The sequence below is a fragment of the Schistocerca nitens genome, chromosome 3 (genome assembly GCF_023898315.1).
Source record: "Schistocerca nitens isolate TAMUIC-IGC-003100 chromosome 3, iqSchNite1.1, whole genome shotgun sequence".
Lineage (NCBI taxonomy): Eukaryota > Metazoa > Arthropoda > Insecta > Orthoptera > Acrididae > Schistocerca > Schistocerca nitens.
Genome location: NC_064616.1, coordinates 169,657,936 through 169,676,190, shown reverse-complemented (window position 1 = coordinate 169,676,190; position 18,255 = coordinate 169,657,936). Strand labels below are relative to the sequence as shown.

At 37.3% G+C, this 18,255-nt stretch overlaps 1 protein-coding gene across 1 annotated transcript in view; it reads right to left on the bottom strand.

Moving 5' to 3' along the window:
• The window catches only part of LOC126248110 (dystrophin, isoforms A/C/F/G/H-like), a 1,130,095-nt gene that overhangs the window by 1,033,140 nt on the left and 78,700 nt on the right, over positions 1 to 18,255 (bottom strand). Inside the window, exons 20-25 of the mRNA XM_049948788.1 lie at positions 12,403 to 12,558; positions 11,982 to 12,085; positions 10,315 to 10,467; positions 2,777 to 2,938; positions 2,045 to 2,173; positions 469 to 648 (exon numbers count right to left, since the gene is read on the bottom strand). Coding sequence (XP_049804745.1) covers positions 469 to 648; positions 2,045 to 2,173; positions 2,777 to 2,938; positions 10,315 to 10,467; positions 11,982 to 12,085; positions 12,403 to 12,558 — 884 coding nt within the window. The remainder of the gene's footprint in view (positions 1 to 468; positions 649 to 2,044; positions 2,174 to 2,776; positions 2,939 to 10,314; positions 10,468 to 11,981; positions 12,086 to 12,402; positions 12,559 to 18,255) is intronic.

Here is an 18,255-nt window from a genome sequence, read left to right as displayed (position 1 = left end):
TATATGCTGCTTCCCTCCCTCCCAGCCCCTTCCGATCACCAGCACTGTCAGCCCCACTAAAGAAACAAGTAAGTCTGAAAATGTACCCACAGTATACATCACCCTACCAGCCAAAACAGAAGAAAGAAGGGTACATCAAAAGAAAACAACTATTGCATATTATGGAGCAAATGGTACAGTTTTTAATATCTCTGAAACTGTATGGTGGACTAATTCATGAGAACGAGCAATTAATAAAAAGCAACATTAATACAAGTTGTGTAGTACAAGAATAGCTAATAAACATTTTGTTATTAAACTTAAGGTAAATTTAACATACCTTACATGTCACAGTTCTAATATGACTATTTACTTTTCTATGGTACGCTCACAAAATTTTCCAAATAATGTAACTTGTTGCTGGATTTGACAGTTTATTGTTATTAATATTATCATCATCACTACTATCAGTATGTATGTGTAACTAACCATGCAGTGTTTTAGTTGTCCCTCAATACCCTCAGGATCATCAGAGGCAAGTTCAAGTAAACAAGTGGCTTCTTCAACACCACGCAGTTCTCGAAGTGCTCTTGATAAACGTGGTTCCAAATGTGAATGAGGGGGTGACCGAAATCGTTGAAATTTCTTCTGGACTTCAGCAAATCGTTGCTGTAACAAATTATTTTAAATATACCAGTGTCTGCCATAGGATATACCATTCATCTGCAATTAAATTGTCTCTCTCTGTGCTACCATTTCTGTGACATAGGCATAGAAAGAACCAAGTAAGTCTGTGTTATAGTTTACACACTGAAGCACCAGAGAAGCTGGTATAGGCATGCATGTTCAAATACAGGGAAATGTAAACATGCAGTATATGGCACTGCAGTCGGCAACACCTACATGAGATGACAAGTGTCTGGTGCATTTGTTAGATTGGTTACTGCTGCTACAATAGCAGGTTATCAATATTTAAGTGGGTTTGAACATGGAGTTACAGTCAGCACACGAGCGATGGGATGCAGCATCTCCGAGGTAGCGATGAAGTGAGGATTTTTCCATACGGCCATTTCACAAGTGTACTGTGAATATCAGGAATCCAGTAAAACATAAAAATCTCTGACATCGCTGTGACCGGAAAAAGACCCTGCTACAACGGGCCCAATGACGACTGAAGAGAATCATTCAATGTGACAGAAGTGCAAACCTTCTGCAAATTGCTGCAGATTTCAATGCTGGGCCATTAGTAAGTGTCAGCACGCAAACCATCCAAAGAAACATCAGTGATATGGGCTTTTTGAGCAGTCCACTCATGTACCCTTGATGACTACATGACACAAAGCTTTACACCTCACCTGGGTTCCTCAACACCGACATTTGACTGTTGATGACTGGAAACATGTTGCCTGGTCAGACAAGATTCGTTTCAAATTGTATTGAATGGATGTGTACGGGTATGGAGACAACCTCATGAATCCATGGACCCTGCAGGTCAGCAGGGGAGGGTCTGTAATGGTGTCGGGCATGTGCAGTTGGAGTGATATGAAACCCCTGATATGTCTAGATATGACTGACAGGTGACACATATGTAAGCACTCTGTCTGATCACCTGCATCCATTCATGTCCATTGTGCATTCCAACAGACTTGGGGAATTCCAGCAGGACAATGTGATATCTCACATATCCCGAATTGCTACAGAGTGTCTCCAGGAACACTCTTCTGAGTTTAAACACTTCCACTGGCCACCAAACTCCCCAACCATGAACATTATTGAGCATATATGGGATGCGTAGCAACATGCTGTTCAGAAGAGATCTCCACCCCCTTCGTACTCTTACAGATTTATGGACAACCCTGTGGGATTCATGGTGTCAATTCTCTCGAGCACTACTTCAGACATTAGTGAAGTCCATGCCACGTTGTGTTGTGACACTTCTGCATGTTCATGGGAACCCTACACAATATTAGGCAGGTGTACCAGTTTCTTTGGCTCTTCAGTGTATAACAGTGTATAACAGTCACCTTTCAAGTACTCCAAACTCTTAAGTAACATGTTCCATTACCTGTAGAAGGAGCATCTGTTCCTGCAATCTGGCAGCAGCTTCATGTTTTCCAGCTTCATGGTAAGTTCTCACTTGCTCTTCCATTTCTTTCAGTGTACTTTCCTGTGTCTCAAATTCTTCAACTAGACGCTGTATCAAATGAAAGAAATGTATTTTGTGTTACTTATGAATATAAACACTCATTGCTTACCTAGGACAGACTACAAGAAAAATGAAATATCAAGAAAATGATGAATATTTCTGAATGTAGCAAAAAATATTGACAGCACAGAATGGCTTAAAAAGAGGATCAAGCAGACCATTTACTTTCTTTTCAATAATATGAAAGGAATTAAAGTTCATTGTTTAAATAAACCACCTTTCCTCATAAATAAAAGATGCTGTTGGATCACTGCATTACTAACATGAAAAAAGTCTGTGTGTGTGTGTGTGTGTGTGTGTGTGTGTGTGTTTGTTTTTACAACATTCATATTTTTTCAATAAAGCACATGCATGGTCTAATTAACTTATGTCTTATATTACAGACACAGTTTTATGATTACATGCTTATGAAATTCTAACAAAACTTTTTGATGCCACCAATAAAATAAAAGAGAATGAGTAAAAACACAACTTTAAACATCACTTATGTAATTTCACACAAATAGTTGATGAAGGTAATGTTTCCCAGGACAACTTATTTGATAAAAATAGAATTACGAGAGCCATAAACCACCAAGCTACAACACACACCTGGTCATCGTCCGGCAAATCATCTGCGGTGACGTCGTTTTCAACACGTGCAGTTAGTAGTCTGTCTACTTGAGTTACCCATTCTTGAAACTCTAGGATATGGCTTTCTGACTCCTGAGCTTCTTGGACAGAGCCTTCAAGCAATATGGTTCGATCCCTAGCCTACAAAGCAAGATGCAATAAGCCCTGACTTGGCTCAGATGCCGTTGCATAGAGTAGTGCACAGTAGTATTAATTAATATTAACTCAACCTTATGTTCATGAGTTAAGTTATAATATTATTCTTCCATCATGTCAGCTATACTGCATAAAATCTAATGCGATAGAAATGTTATCTGATCGTGCATCAAGTTCAAGTGCAGTTATTGTAAGCCTCAGTATATGAATAATGATCTTGACCTGTGTTCAAGTTAACATAACTTGAACACAGGTCAAGAACATTATTCATATACTGAGGCTGTAATTGGTTCCTATTTGTTCAAATGATCCAGTTGAAGAACTTTAACCCACATGTTGTTATCAAATTGAGTCAAGAAACTAAACTCATGAAACATTAAGCTGAATTTAACACATTCAAATGTCTCACTTTGTGACTGATAAAAGCATAGAAGTTTCAGTGCGAAAGAGGCAGAAGCTTTCTAATAAAGAGAACAAAGACAGTAAGCAAGTAATCATAATTTTTCAAATACTTTAATAAAAATGCATTAGTTTCTGAGATAAGGAAAATTACAAATAAAGAACACAGGAACTTCTTAAACAGGTATTGTTATTGATGGCTAATTAAAATAATTCAACACATGAAAGCTTTTGAGGAAGAATGTGAAGTCTCTGGGTATAAATATGTAACATGCAATTAAATTCATCTGCAGTCATGGGTTTTTGAGTGACTGGAGGTTTTAACAAGTTTGCAGCAGTAGAAAATTGTAAAATGTTGTGAACTTTCATGGCCAAAAATATCACATTTATTAAAATATTCTGGATTATTATGCTGTGGTCAGACGAATTTCTTGTCGAAACCCAGTGTTTCATCCCCACCTGTACAGGACATCTTCAAATCAGTAAGGAAGCCAGGTTATGCGTCAGACCTCCGAAAAAACTACAAGCCCCCTTGAAAATGTCCTCTATGGGTAAGGACAAAATGTTAGCTTTCAGCAAGGAATTCATTTGACCACAGCTTATGTACAATGAGGTGACAGAAGTAATGGGATGGAGATATGCAACATATGCAGATGGTTGTAGTATCGCATACACAAGGTATGAAAGGGCAGTGCTTTGGCAGAACTGTCATATGTACTCAGGTGTTTCATATGAAGAGGTGTCTGATGTGATTATGGCTGCATGATGGGAATTAACAGACTTTGAATGTGAAATGGTAGTTGGAGCTAGATGTATAGGACATTTCATTTTGGAAATCATTAGGGAATTCAATATTCTGAGACCCACAATTGAGAGCGGTAGTGTTTGCATAGAGGTGTGTATTTTAATGGATGAGCAACACCACATGAAATAACCACAGAAATCAATGTGTGACAGGCAATGAAGATATTTGTTAGGACAAGTGCATTTGCTAACAGCACGACATTGCCTGCTTGGGCTTGTGACTGTATTGGCTGGACCCTAGATGACTGGAAAACTGTGTCACGGTCACATAAGTTGGTAAGAGCTGACAGTACGGTTTGAGTGTGGTGCAGGTCCCACAAAGCTGTAGACCCACGTTGTCAACAAGATACTGTGTAAGCTGGTGGTGACTCCATCATGATGTGGGCTGTCTTTACATAGAATGTTCTGGATCCTCTGGTCTAAATGAACCAATCATTTACTGGAAATGGTTATGTTTGACTACTTGGAGACCATTTGCAACCATTTGCAACCATTCATGGACTTCATGTTCCCACACAATGAAGGAATGTTTACGGATGACAAGTTTGCTGTGTCACAAGGCGACAATTGTTTGCAACTGGTTTGAAGAACATTTTGGGACAGATCAAGCAAACGATTTAGCCACCCAGATCACCCAACACGAATGCCATCAAACAGTTACGGGACAAAACTGAGTGGTCAGTTCGTGCACAAAATCCAGCATCGGCCACATTTTCACATTTATGGATGGCTATAGAGGCAGCACAGCTCAGTATTTCTGCAGAGGACTCCCAGCAAGTTGTCAAGTTCATGCAACATGAAGTTTCTGCACTATGCCACGCGAAAGGAGGCCTGACACAATATTATGAGGTATCCCATGACTTTTGGCACCTCAGTGTAATAGCCCAAAATACTTTGATAAGTGTGAGCAGTAGAAAATACACCGTTCTGTACACTCTGAATTCTAAATATGAGTGTCACTGATGTGTCCTCCTTTATACATAGTACTTTCTGTAATTTTTAGCTGTGAATTTATTGACTGTACCGAAATATCTAGATGATAAAAGAAAGTAATAATAATAAAAAAAACACTGATGATACATGAAAGTAAGCTGCCCATTTCATAGCCTCTCTCTCATTTAACCATAAATGATTCATTTATCTATGATGTGCATTATTTATGCTAAAGTAGTGCAAAATTCTTATTTAAATATTTTATCATGTAAGAGTATACACTCTATTTACACATTCATTTATTTTTACAGAAGTGAAAAAGATGGGGCCCTACTTAAACTATCACTGTCAAAATTGACAGTCTAATTTTCTCTATTAAACTACCAATCAACTACTATTTCCTTCAAAATAGTTGTCAGAAAATTTGAGAGTGCAGTTTTATGTAACGTGTTTTACAACCACATATTGCTTCATTCTCACAAAAAGGAAGATAATGTTATTTAACTTCTCAGTTAATCTGCAAATTATGTATGATACTAAAACATACAACTGAGGTCGTTTAATTTGGTTAAATTGTTTGATCCATTTGTGATTTACTGTGTTAAAGGGAATATATGTACTGATGAAAAGAAAAGTGAAATAGGTAGCAAAAAGAATTAGATTAGATTAGATTAATTATTCAATCCATAGATCCCTCTAGCATATATAATGCAATATATTTTTTTGCTTCATTCACAGAGTTGCTTGTCATCTAAGGTGATAACTCAGAAACAGTACCTTATTACTGTTATCCAAGACAAACTGACAGGTATTTTGATTTAAACAAAACTGTATGAGGAATTCTATAAATTGAACAAGAAATGAATTGCACAAGGGCTATTTGTGTTTCAGTGGGGTACATGAATGTCAAATGGACGTTTCATTTCAAACTACTAAGTCTATTAATCACAAACTGATCTACAGAGCTCTGACTGATGTGACAGCAGTGTTTTAGAAAAGTAAGATCAATTATAAAAAAAATAATATAAATAATAGAACATGAGCATCTTTTTCAAGATTGTTTATTATGTATTATTTAAGATTGGCAGTCTGCAGCTCATGGTCGTGCGGTAGCATTCTCGCTTCCCGGTGGGGTCAGGGATTTTCTCTGCCTCATGATGACTGTGTGTTGTGTGTCTTTCATCACCATTGACTCACAAGTCGCCGAAGTGGCGTCAGCTAAAGAGGACTTGCAATACGGCGGCCGAACTTCCCGGCATGGGGCCTCCCGGCCAACAATGCCATACGATCATTTCATTTCATAAGATTGGCATGAAAAACTAAATTCCTGTCTGCAGAAGGACTGGAACCGACTGTGTATAGGGTAAAAATGTCTCTTCAACCAGTTTCACATTTAAGGTAGTAATTTCCCCAGAAAAAGGAGCAACATTCTCAACCATTTTGTACTAACAATTATACTGCGCACTTTAATAAATCTAATATTAACTTTTATTCTGTACATGGAATAACGTAAAACCTTTTCTATTTGCATTCTTCTCATTTCCAGTTTAGTATGGCTACTGTTTAGTTTTGTTAAAGTCTCCCTGATACAAAATTATAGGTCATCTACTCAGTAGGATTATTATTAATACTTTTAGAAGCAAAGGTCCATGACACGTTTAAAATTTCAGAACACAATAAATACTGTTTATGGCTGTTAGTTTATATATTTGTTATGATTCCAGTTTTGTTACATCCATATAAAATGTTCTGGCATACATTAGCAATATTACAAGCAAACAACAATGGCCATATCCAATTTCATAATGGCAGAAACAACTATAACTGATGAAAGAAAGGAATATGCTAACTGAAATCTCCCAATACAAGTGACAGATTTCAAATACCACAATTTTCTGTTGTCACTAATATCCGATGTGCCACCATGTAATGGAATCTGGCACATTTTATTTGCTTGCAATATTGCTAATGTACAACGGCTATCTAGAAAATAACAGACATTTCGGTCTGTCACAGCAGTGGGCGGGCCTACAGCTGCCATCATGATTCCGTAATGTTCCTGAACTCAGTCTGCATCTGGTGGTGGTAGCATGTGGTCCGTGTCTCTGCTACTTTGCTTTCTGTGACATTTTAAAATGTGTGCTGCAATAGAAAATCCCACCACTTGTGAGGTGTGTTCTGTGATTAGGTTTTTGTTGGCAAAAAACTGTAAATCAATTGAAATTTATCATGACCTCTGTGATGTGTACAGAAAAAGAAGAATGAGTGAAAGACTATGAGGCAATGGAGCACTGAGTTTAAAAATGACCATACCAGTGTTGATGATGAGGACTGCAATGGACTGCAGTGGTAGACCTAACCTTGTGACTGATGAACCAGTGATGAAAATCAATGACAAAATTTATGACAATCATTTCACAATTATGGAATTTTTGCAACATTTTTTCCAAATTTCATGGGGTTTGGTGCAAAAATTTTTGGTGGAGAGGCTGGTTACCACCAATTTTGTGCAAGATCGGTTCCCAAAATTCTAATGGAAGACCACAAAAAAACAGAGCTGCAACACTGCAGCATTGAACTTCCTTGAGGAGTAAAAAAAAATTATTAAGTCCATTTGCAGGTATAAGTACCTTGGTTTATGTTATAACTTAGTTATATATTTCACTATGACATTGTGTTTATTGTTCATTACATTCCAAAGAGAAGCAGTGCTTGATTCGTGACAGTATGCACCGGTACTCTTACCTCTGTGGAAAAAACCAGAACTGCAGATTTTGTGGTGTGATATGATTGAACTTTACTTTTTTACCAGCACAAATTTTGTATCTGCATTTTTAAAATGTGCAGGAAACCATTTAAATAACTTTAAAGAACCCCCCACCCTCCTACCCCCTGCCCCCTCCCAGAAGGTCACAGTACCAGAACCTCTTTTTTTTTTTTTTTAGAAATCATGCACTCTAGAAAAGTGCGAACATTGTCCAAAAATGTTTTTTGTATACAGCACAGAAAACGAGTATACTGATTTCATTCTTCACACTCCATGAACAGAAAACCATGAAGTAGATTAGGATATATACACTTATTTCCAATGGATAAATTGTTTTTAATGAAGATACTTGAGAAAGGAAGGTGGTAGTGGTGTTGGTGGTTGTTATTGTTACTGTTGCTGTTGTGGAGCAGGGGGGGGGGGGGGGGGGTTGTAGGGAAGGGAGTGAATGGGGGAGAGAGGAGAGAGAGAGAGAGAGGGGGGGGGGGCACGCATCACTATTAGGATGTTTGCTCTGTCTTTATAGCATCACTGTGTGTTTTCTGTGTACTGTTTTACAGGGAGATTATTATAGCAACAGAAAAGACCATCATGGCTCCTTAACAAATGTCTGTCTGTTATGATACATGCAACAAAATTTTTAATAAAGTTATGTGTTTTAGTTCACAAACTCACAGCTTAGGTTCATATGCTTACTATTACTGTTACTAGAGGACAATTAAATATCATGCATTACATGAACCACAGACACAGACACCATTGTTACAACTGGACAAATTAGTTTAATTATGTGTTAGATATAATGCATTAAAAAACTGAAGGATGGTGATGTTCTAACAGTTGATTTAGTAAATTATATTTGTGATAGAAGCTTGAAATTTCTTTTATGCTCAAGCCAAAACCTGAACTTACACAATTTTCCACCCACCATTCATTTAAAACATGTAAGTTGAGCCAGTTACAACAACCATACATTTACATTTATGTAGAGAGGAACATGAAAACCAAGGTTGAAGATTATTCCATTTCTTGCTACTTGTGTGTGTAGCTATGTTTCCTGTTTCTTGCGTGTGTAGCTGTGTGAAAGAACTACAGTACTTTCATGTTATAAAAATGTTCAAAGGTGTATGTTTGTTTAATTACAACTATTTTATAGCATGGGCATCACAGCTGAGCATTTAAACGTGTCTGAAGAATTGAATGGACTTTTTTATACACTCAAAAAGAACAATGGTAGAGAGCTGGTATTAACTGAATCTGGTCACACAATATGTGCAGAAAATAATCTTCAGTTGAATGTCCCTAAACAAGAATGTTCAAAATGCTAAAACTGAATGATTTTAAAAGTCTTGACACGAGAAGTCTGTGACCCAGCCATAATTCCCTTAAATTGATTAACTTGAGTTCAACCTTAGACAATTTTATTGGAACAAATATGCACCCAGGGACTCTGGCATTAATTGAAAATTTATCCTTTTCGCTGTGCTTCAGAAGCCCACAACAGAAATTACTTTCAATCTTTTACAACCGCTGTCCCAAAAATTTCACCAAGTTGACTTTCCTTTTAAAGGCTGTAAACCACAAAGCTGTTAGGTCAAATCAATGTCTAAAGCTTAGTTTCTGGGAATGGTTGGTTGATCATTACTCACCTGAAGGATGACCTTATGTTGTGGTTGCCAAACACAGTGAAGTATATTCAACATTGAACTCATCCATCAAATAAGACTAAAGTATCAGAAAAACTTAATCCCAAATGCATCACTGTAATGCTATCCAACCTACTTTCATTCATGCTCATTTATAAAGTCCCCCTCATTCTATCAAAAATAAACCCAATTATGACCAGAGATAATAGTCAAGGAAATGTAAGTTCTGAAAAGTGGTCGTTGTTGATTGTAAATGAAATGGTATATGAAAAGTGTTCCAAGGGGGTAATGGTGTGATGACATACACCACAGTTAGACACATGAATTGCAAATCAAAGAGTAGCAGTGTGACACACTATGGTGAGTTCATAGCTGTGCTGCAGTGATACATGAGTAAATATCTGAGATCATGGGAAACAAGTGCAAGGGAGAACAGTTAAAATTTACTTTTTTGTTCTATAACATGTTAGCCCTTTCTTATAAACTTAATGAATTCTGCAAGTGCTTCTTCTGCAAAAGAGTATGCATTAATTAATACCTCAAATTTTGCACTGTATTTGCTTTCACCTCAATAAGGTATTCATACACATAATTAAATATACAAAACAATGCAGAAAGTTACAGTTCGTAAAACAGTTGCAGATTCCGCATGATGTCTGTCCTTTTGGACCTGTCTGAAAGAACAGACACAATGCATTCATATTATTCCTATTAATATTCTATAAACGATTAACAAATGACCTTCTATTGTAAATACAACCTGAAAAACAATCATAGGCATTTTCTGCAATAGAAAGGGTAATAGGACTGACCTTTTGACTAAGCAAACTCCACCTCTCTGTAATTTTTTCCACATCACCTTGAACTGACTGTGGCATAACAAGGGCTTCAACTAGTTTTCGGCCAATGTTTTGCAATTTGGCAAGCCTTGCCTCTGGATGGTTTCGAATGTAATTTTCTAGATCCTGTAAATTAGAAACCCATTTACACCAATTAATATACAGGTGAAAAAATAATTGCATTAGAATAACCATTCTTAAAGTGTTTGCTGGAATATGGAGTGTGAAAAACCGATCAGACTCATAACTTTACAGTGCAGAACTTACAATGATGTATTTCCTACATTGATCCAATGAATATGCTACCCTTGGAGAGATATGAATTGAGGAAAATTACATGTAATTTCTCTGTGCTTTAGTGTTATTCACTTCTCTACCCATTGATCCATTCACTTTTCTACTTTTTTTTTAATTTATAATATCATGTTGGTTCCAACATTGTTGTTAACATCATTGTTCTCTATTCATCGTCACTCATATAGCATACACATTTGGTACATCTCCCCTTAACCCAGCCTATAGCTTAGTTTACATATGTGCCCTATACAATTACGAATTTGTTGAGGAAGGGGGATTTAGAGATTAACATTTCCTGGTGTTGACTAGCAGGTCTGCTTCCTGGTTTCTATAATGCAATCCTATCAACCTATACAAGTTGCAGCAGGTCTCTAGTAGTAAGGAAATATGTACATAAACTTCATGCTGGATTATGTTAAAAATCACTTAATATTGTACCTGAGACATACTTGATTGTTTGTCTCACTAGTTTAGGGACTTCACTGACATTATTAATATTTCTATGCTAATACTTCACCACCACTGTTACAGGACTACAGGATCACACTACTGAAACAGGAAGCACAGGCATAATACTAACATCAGTAAGAAAGAAACACTTAAACCTCACTTTTCTCCCAAACAATATCAGTGCATTAGAGCAAATGTATTCATTCCCCATTCTGTATGCCTGATAATGGATGAAAAAAATATATCACATTTGCGTGTTATTATAACCTAATCTTAAGATAGGCATATGCAACTGGAAACATTATTAATAAATAAGGATTGAACTGAAATATACGTGCAATTTCATCACGTTTTAATCTTTTTACTCCATATTTTTAGATTTACTGCTTATTGAATAGAATTGGGGAGAAGAGGAGTTTGTGGCACAACTTGACTAGAAGTAGGGATCGGGTGGTAGGACATGTTCTGAGGCATCAAGGGATCACCACTTTAGTATTGGCGGGCAGTGTGGAGGGTAAAAATCGTAGAGGGAGACCAAGAGATGAATACACTAAGCAGATTCAGAAGGATGTAGGTTGCGGTAGGTACTGGGAGGTGAAGAAGCTTGCACAGGATTGAGTAGCATGGAGAGCTGCATCAAATCAGTCTCAGGACTGAAGACCACAACAACAACAACTGCATATTCTGCTAAATATGCAATGTGAAACAGAGATTCTAAATATCACTATAACTGATTTACAAGAAATTATTAGGGCACGCGTGCCCACGCACATATGCAAATGACAACCCCCCCCCCACACACACACACACACACACACACAAAAAATCAGATTAAAACTAAAACCAACGGTTATTTTCTCATAAATAAATGAGGAAATAATTTCATTTCTTACATCAAGCTCCTCTGATATCTCCTCAGCATCTGCAGCTGACTTGGGAGACTTTCGAAGTCGTTTCTCCAGTTTATCCAGCCAGTCCATTTCTTGTGCAACAAGAGCTGAAAATCACAAGATATTTTTAATATTATGGGTTAATCCAGTACATAACTTTGAGCAATTTGTGAACTCTACATTTTTCTGCATGATAAAAAATGTAGCCAGCAAATGAATTACTTATCCTGTGCACCAAGTCTTCCAGAGCCTCATAATTCTTCCTGCTGAATATATGTTATAATGTAATCAACTGGCACCAACCTCCCTCATTTATCAAAACAACTTAATTACCAACTATAATCAATCACAACTTTCTACATGCAATGATACTGCTTCCGTAATAGTAATGTATTTCAAATACTTCAAGAAAGTTATTTGGTACCTCTGAACTCTCCATATTCATGTGAGGCATCCTTCAGTATTCTATGTCTGTCATAAATGTGGTCAGTAACTTCACTCCACTTGGCATTCAGCTGGGTGAACCTTCTTGCCAGTTCCTGAACAGAACTCCCTTCACTGCTCAGCATCATGTCATTACCTAGGGAAAAAAAATTAATTGGTAATAAAGATGAAAATCTGAACTGTATTCAGTTAAACATGGCTTTTGGAAACAGCTAGTTCTCATAAGTAAATGCAACAATAATCTCTGCAGTACCTGTCCCCACAGCTAACCCTGAACTACCAAAACCAGAGACCAAAACTTAAAAAATGAGTTGGGAATACACTGTTTTTCAAGGGAAAAATTGTGATAAACTTTCGCATCCCTTCCTAAGGTCTGTATGCCTCATCTGTACTTATCCCACGATGTCCAGTAGCAGTAACATGTTAGATATGCCAGAAGACACACTACAAATAAATAGACACTTACCTGTCAAAACCAAAACATGGTCTTGAATGATAAGATTGAAACTCCAATTTTCATAGCTCCACAACTTCTAGTACTAGTTTAATGTACTAGAATTCATTTAAACTGCACGTAATGAAATTCCGTCTGACTTAAATGCTGTTTACTCTATATGTGTACTACTACTACAAATGAAAAGGAACACATTTCAAAATAATTTCTACATGAAATGTCTTGGTGTTTAGCAGTGATACATCATTTACATAATCAGCTAACTAAATTTGTGTAGGAAAGTTTCCCACACTTATCCCACCTTTATATGTGTAAATGCTGAACCTCTTTCTGCTTTTAATTATCATTGCTTACAAACTGATTGGGATCCAGTGTATAAAATAACTAAGGTAAATGACAAATGTAATATGTTCTTAAATGAATTTATCTACCCAGGAAGAGCATTGACATTTCATCCAGCAATCCATGAATTATGTAGGGAATTAAAATTTCTTGCAGGGCTAAGAGGGAATTATGTGCCTCATTAAGAGTATCAAATCATCCTCTTGAAAGATCTTATTATTAATTGTACCACAAAGTTTTAAAATCAATGATAAACAAATCCAGAACCTTATCTACTCAATCTGAAATGGATAACTCTAATAACAAAATAAAATCAGTTTGAATATCATAAAGACAGAGTGTGGCCAGAGCAGCAAGAATTATGTCTATATAGATAAGGTATAATGATAATTTGGTAGATAAGCCTGTAACAATTTCTAACATATTTGACAATCACTTCTTAATTGCAGCAGGACACGTAGGTTGTAAGGGCTCCCTAAATACAGCCACAATTTTATTACAATGACCTGACTACAAAATATATGATCCAATTTGTATAGCTCCAGTCACTATTAATGCACTTTAAAAATAAAAATCAAGGCCTTAAAAAAGAAAAATACCACAGGTATTGACAACATTTCATCTAAAGTTATAAAGCACTGTAGTGATGGTATATATCAAGTTCTCTGCCACATTTTCAATGAACCTTTGTAACAATGTGTTGCCCCAGAGAGCTTAAAGTTTGTTACTGTAAGGCAAATTTTCAAGAAGGGTGAGAAAACTTATATATCCAACTACTGTATAGCATGCCTGCTAAGTTGCTTCTGAAAAATATCAGAGAACCTAATGTATAAAAGAACTCTAGAACACCTCAGCATTCAGAACATCCTCAATAGAAACGAATTTCATTAGAAAAAGAAGAGAAAACAGTTTCAGTAGAAACAAATGTCATTAAAAACAGATTAACTATTTCCTCTCTCACAAAATAAATTCTTATGTCAATAAATAACAATGGGCCACCTATCAGAATTTTCTGTGACTTGTCAAAGGCCTTTCACTGTGTCAAGCACAACATTCTCTTAATGCCCGTTTTTACGGTTTGAATGTTAGCACCAGTAAGTGGATTGACTCATATCTACACAACAGAAAGTAGAAGGTAATGGTACTGTTGGCTGTCCTGTTTCAGATGACTGGAGCACACTGAAGTGTGTAGTGCCACAAGGATCAAATCTGGGGCCATTACCGTTCCTTATCTTTGTCAATGATCTCCCACATTGTACAAACACTAAGAGCAAATTTACTCTTTTTGCTTATGACACTGCTATTCTGCCTGAAAGCCAAACAGTTAGTGAACTACAAAATAAACATAATTCTGTACCAGTAGACATCCTATGCTGGTTTACAGCTAACGGATTAATGCAAAATATTGAAGAAACACAATACATGCAGTTTCATGCAACTCAACAAGTAAATGATGTAATCCACTTGAACTGTTACAATGAAAATACTTTACATTGTTAATCCTCCAAATTACCAGTAATTGTAATGGATGCCAAGTTAAACTGGTATGAGCATATTCTGGACTTTCGAAAAGACTCAGTATGGTGTGTAATTACTCCTCTTGGCTATATCCATGATATCAAGGTTGTTTATTTTGGCTATTTTCACTCTGTTGTGTCATATGGTATAATTGTTTGGAGTAATCATCCTTCAGCCACACAAATCTTTATTGCACATAAGAGAGCAGTTACAGTCATAGGTGGCATTAAGTTATTCTTGCACAAGCCTATTCCACAAGCTGCAAATATTAATCTCCATATCTCAAAACTATTTTCTTCAATGATTTTTCATATCTAATAACCATTCTCATTTTACATCTAATAGTGCATACCATGATCACAATTCAAAGTCTAACAATGATTTACATACACATCCAAAACATCTAAGCCTTGTAAAAAATGGCGTTCACTATCCTGCCATGAAATTTTCAATTCACTTCCATCAGAAATTAAAGTCCACATTAATGTCCTACCTACATTTAAAACTAAATGAAGAAACTATCTTCTGGATAACTTGTTCTGCTCTCTTGATGAGAACATGCAAATTAATCAATGATAGTTTTTGTAAAGTTGTATTGTCATTTGTATTTATGTTTTGAGACTTTGTAGTTATAATGTGTTAGCCATAATCTGTCTTCCTTGTTTAAGATGATCAATATATAAATACTCCTTTTTATGATCCTTAGGTTATTCTGAGTAATTTATGTCATGTTTAGTTGAACCGTACATTATTAATTTTACTTCAACTGTTAAGTTTATGTATCTATTTGCTACATTTCCAGTATTCTACAGTTGTTTACTGTGTCTCTTTAATCATGTAAACCTGACTTGTTCCACACCTTTGGGACTCATCACACTGTGGATTCATGGAATTTGTAATAAGTAAATAAACAAATACAATATATGATCAAAAGTATCCAGACACCCCCAAAAACATACGCTTTTCATATTAGGTGTATTGTGCTGCCACCTACTGCTAGGTTACTCCATATCAGAAACCTCAGTAGTCATTAGACATTGTAAGATAGCAGAATGGGGCGCTCCACGGAACTCAGGGACTTCTAACATAGTCAGGTGATTGGGTGTCACTTGTGTCATAGGTCTGTACATGATATTTCCACACTCCTAAACATCCCTTGGTCCACTGTTTCCAATGTGATAGTGAAGTGGAAATGTGAAGGGATACGTACAGCACAAAAGCGTACATGCCGACCTCATCTGATAACTGACAGAGACTGCCAACACTTGAAGAGGGTCGTAATGTGTAATAGGCAGACATCTATCCAGAGCATCACACAGAAATTTCAAATTGCATCAGGATCCACTGCAATTACTATGATAGTTAGGCGGGAGGTGAGAAAACTTGGATTTCATGGTCGAGCAGCTGCTCATATGCCACACATCATGCCGGTAAATACCAAACGACACCTCACGTGGTGTAAGGGGCGTAAAAATCGGACAACTGAACAGTGGAAAAACATTGTGTGGAATGATGAATCACAGTACACAATGTGGTGAATTGATGGCAGGGTGTGGGTATGACATATACCCGATGAACGTCATCTGCCAGCATGTGTAGTGCCAACAGTAAAATTCGGAAGTGGTGGTGTTATGGTGTGACTGTGTTTCTCATGGAGGGGGCTTGCACCCCTGGTTGTTTTGCATGGCACTATCACAGCACAAGCCCACATTGATGTTTTTAGAACCTTCTTGCTTCCCACTGTTGAAGAGCAATTCCGGGATGGCGATTGCATCTTTCAACACAACTGAACACCTGTTCATAATGCACGGCCTGTGATGGAGTGGTTACACAAAAATAACATCCCTGTAATGGACTGGCCTGCAAAGAGTCCTGACCTGAATCCTATAGAACACCTTTGGGATGTTTTGGAATGCTGACTTCATGCTAGGCAACACCTCTCCTCATCGCAGCACTCCATGAAGAATGGGCTGCCATTCCCCAAGAAACCTTCCAGCACCTGACTGAATGTATGCCTGCGAGAGTGGAAGCTGTCATTAAGGCTAATGGTCGGCCAACAGCATACTGAATTCCAGCATTATCGATGGTGGGTGCCACAAACTTGTAAGTCATTTTCAGCCAGGTGTCTGGATACATTTGATCACATAGTGTAATAATTTTGACATCAACCTAAAGGTTTCTTTTTTTACTAGGCACATTCCTTTTGCTGGTGGTATGCTCTTGCTTTCATCCAGCCTCTGAACTGACTTACCCAATCAGTTATAGTTGTCTCTGAACCAAAATCAAAACCCCCACTTTTCACTAAACAAAGACTGCCATAGGTGAAGGAAATGGTAACTGACAATAAAAATTTTAGGAATGGCCATGGGTCAAACCCCAGAGATGTCTACTAATTAACTGCCAGCTTGTTGTTGACAAGACTTTTGTTGCGTTTATTAGAGAACTTGATCGTACACCATTCTTCGAGTGTTAACACTCATTGCAAATTGTGAGACGGAGACATGTACTATCAAAATATTTGAAGGAGTAGTGACATTTATGCTCCCAAGAGACTGAAGCAGACTGAGCCAGAGAGCACAAGAAAGCTAAGAGCATCATCCTCTCCCACCCACACAAAAAACCAACTGGTCCTAACAGGTTGGAACCAACAGGAGTCCAAAAATAATTATTGTACTTCTCTCCATACACACTTTGTATTAGTCTGTGTTACCAGTTTCAAGTTTTTTTTTTTTTTTTGTTATATGAATCTATTATTGCACATCGTAATTATGTACAGTTTTCAGCTGCTGAATGGGTCCATTTGGAACCTAAGCCTCTTCATGATTTTCTGTCTTCCCACCATATTTCTGTCTCTACCCTGATCCAGTCTTATCCTTTCTTTTACACACTGTCCTTGACTCCTTCCAGCCAACTGTCTCTTGGTCTTTTCCCCTTCCCTTTCATCTTGTGTATCCTCCTGGGTGTCATCTTCCCCTCCATTCAGTTAACATATCCATATCATCTAAGCCTGGATTCCGCTATCCTATCCTGTAATGGTTCTTCTTTCAGCAAGTCTCTGACCCTTTCATTTCTTAACCTGTCCATCTTTGTCACTCCAAAAGTTTCTCTAGAATTTCATCTCAGTAGCTTGTACTTTGCTTCTCTCTTCCTTTCATTACTCAGGTCTCTGAGACATATATCAGTCCAACCCCTTGTCCACATCATGGATGATTGACAGTGGCATGAATTAGAGGATTGTCTGTTTGGGCAAAGTACAGTGGGGACTCTACATGCCCTGAAGTAGCTGTGGAGGTCCTACAGGAACCATGAAAAGTGATGGCGAATGGGGCTCTGATGAAACTACGATGGTGGTGGTGGTGGTGGTTAGTGTTTAACGTCCCGTCGACAACGAGGTCATTAGAGACGGAGCGCAAGCTCGGGTTAGGAAAGGATTGGAAAGGAAAATCGGCCATGCCCTTTCAAAGGAACCATCCCGGCATTTGCCTGAAACGATTTAGGGAAATCAAGGAAAACCTAAAT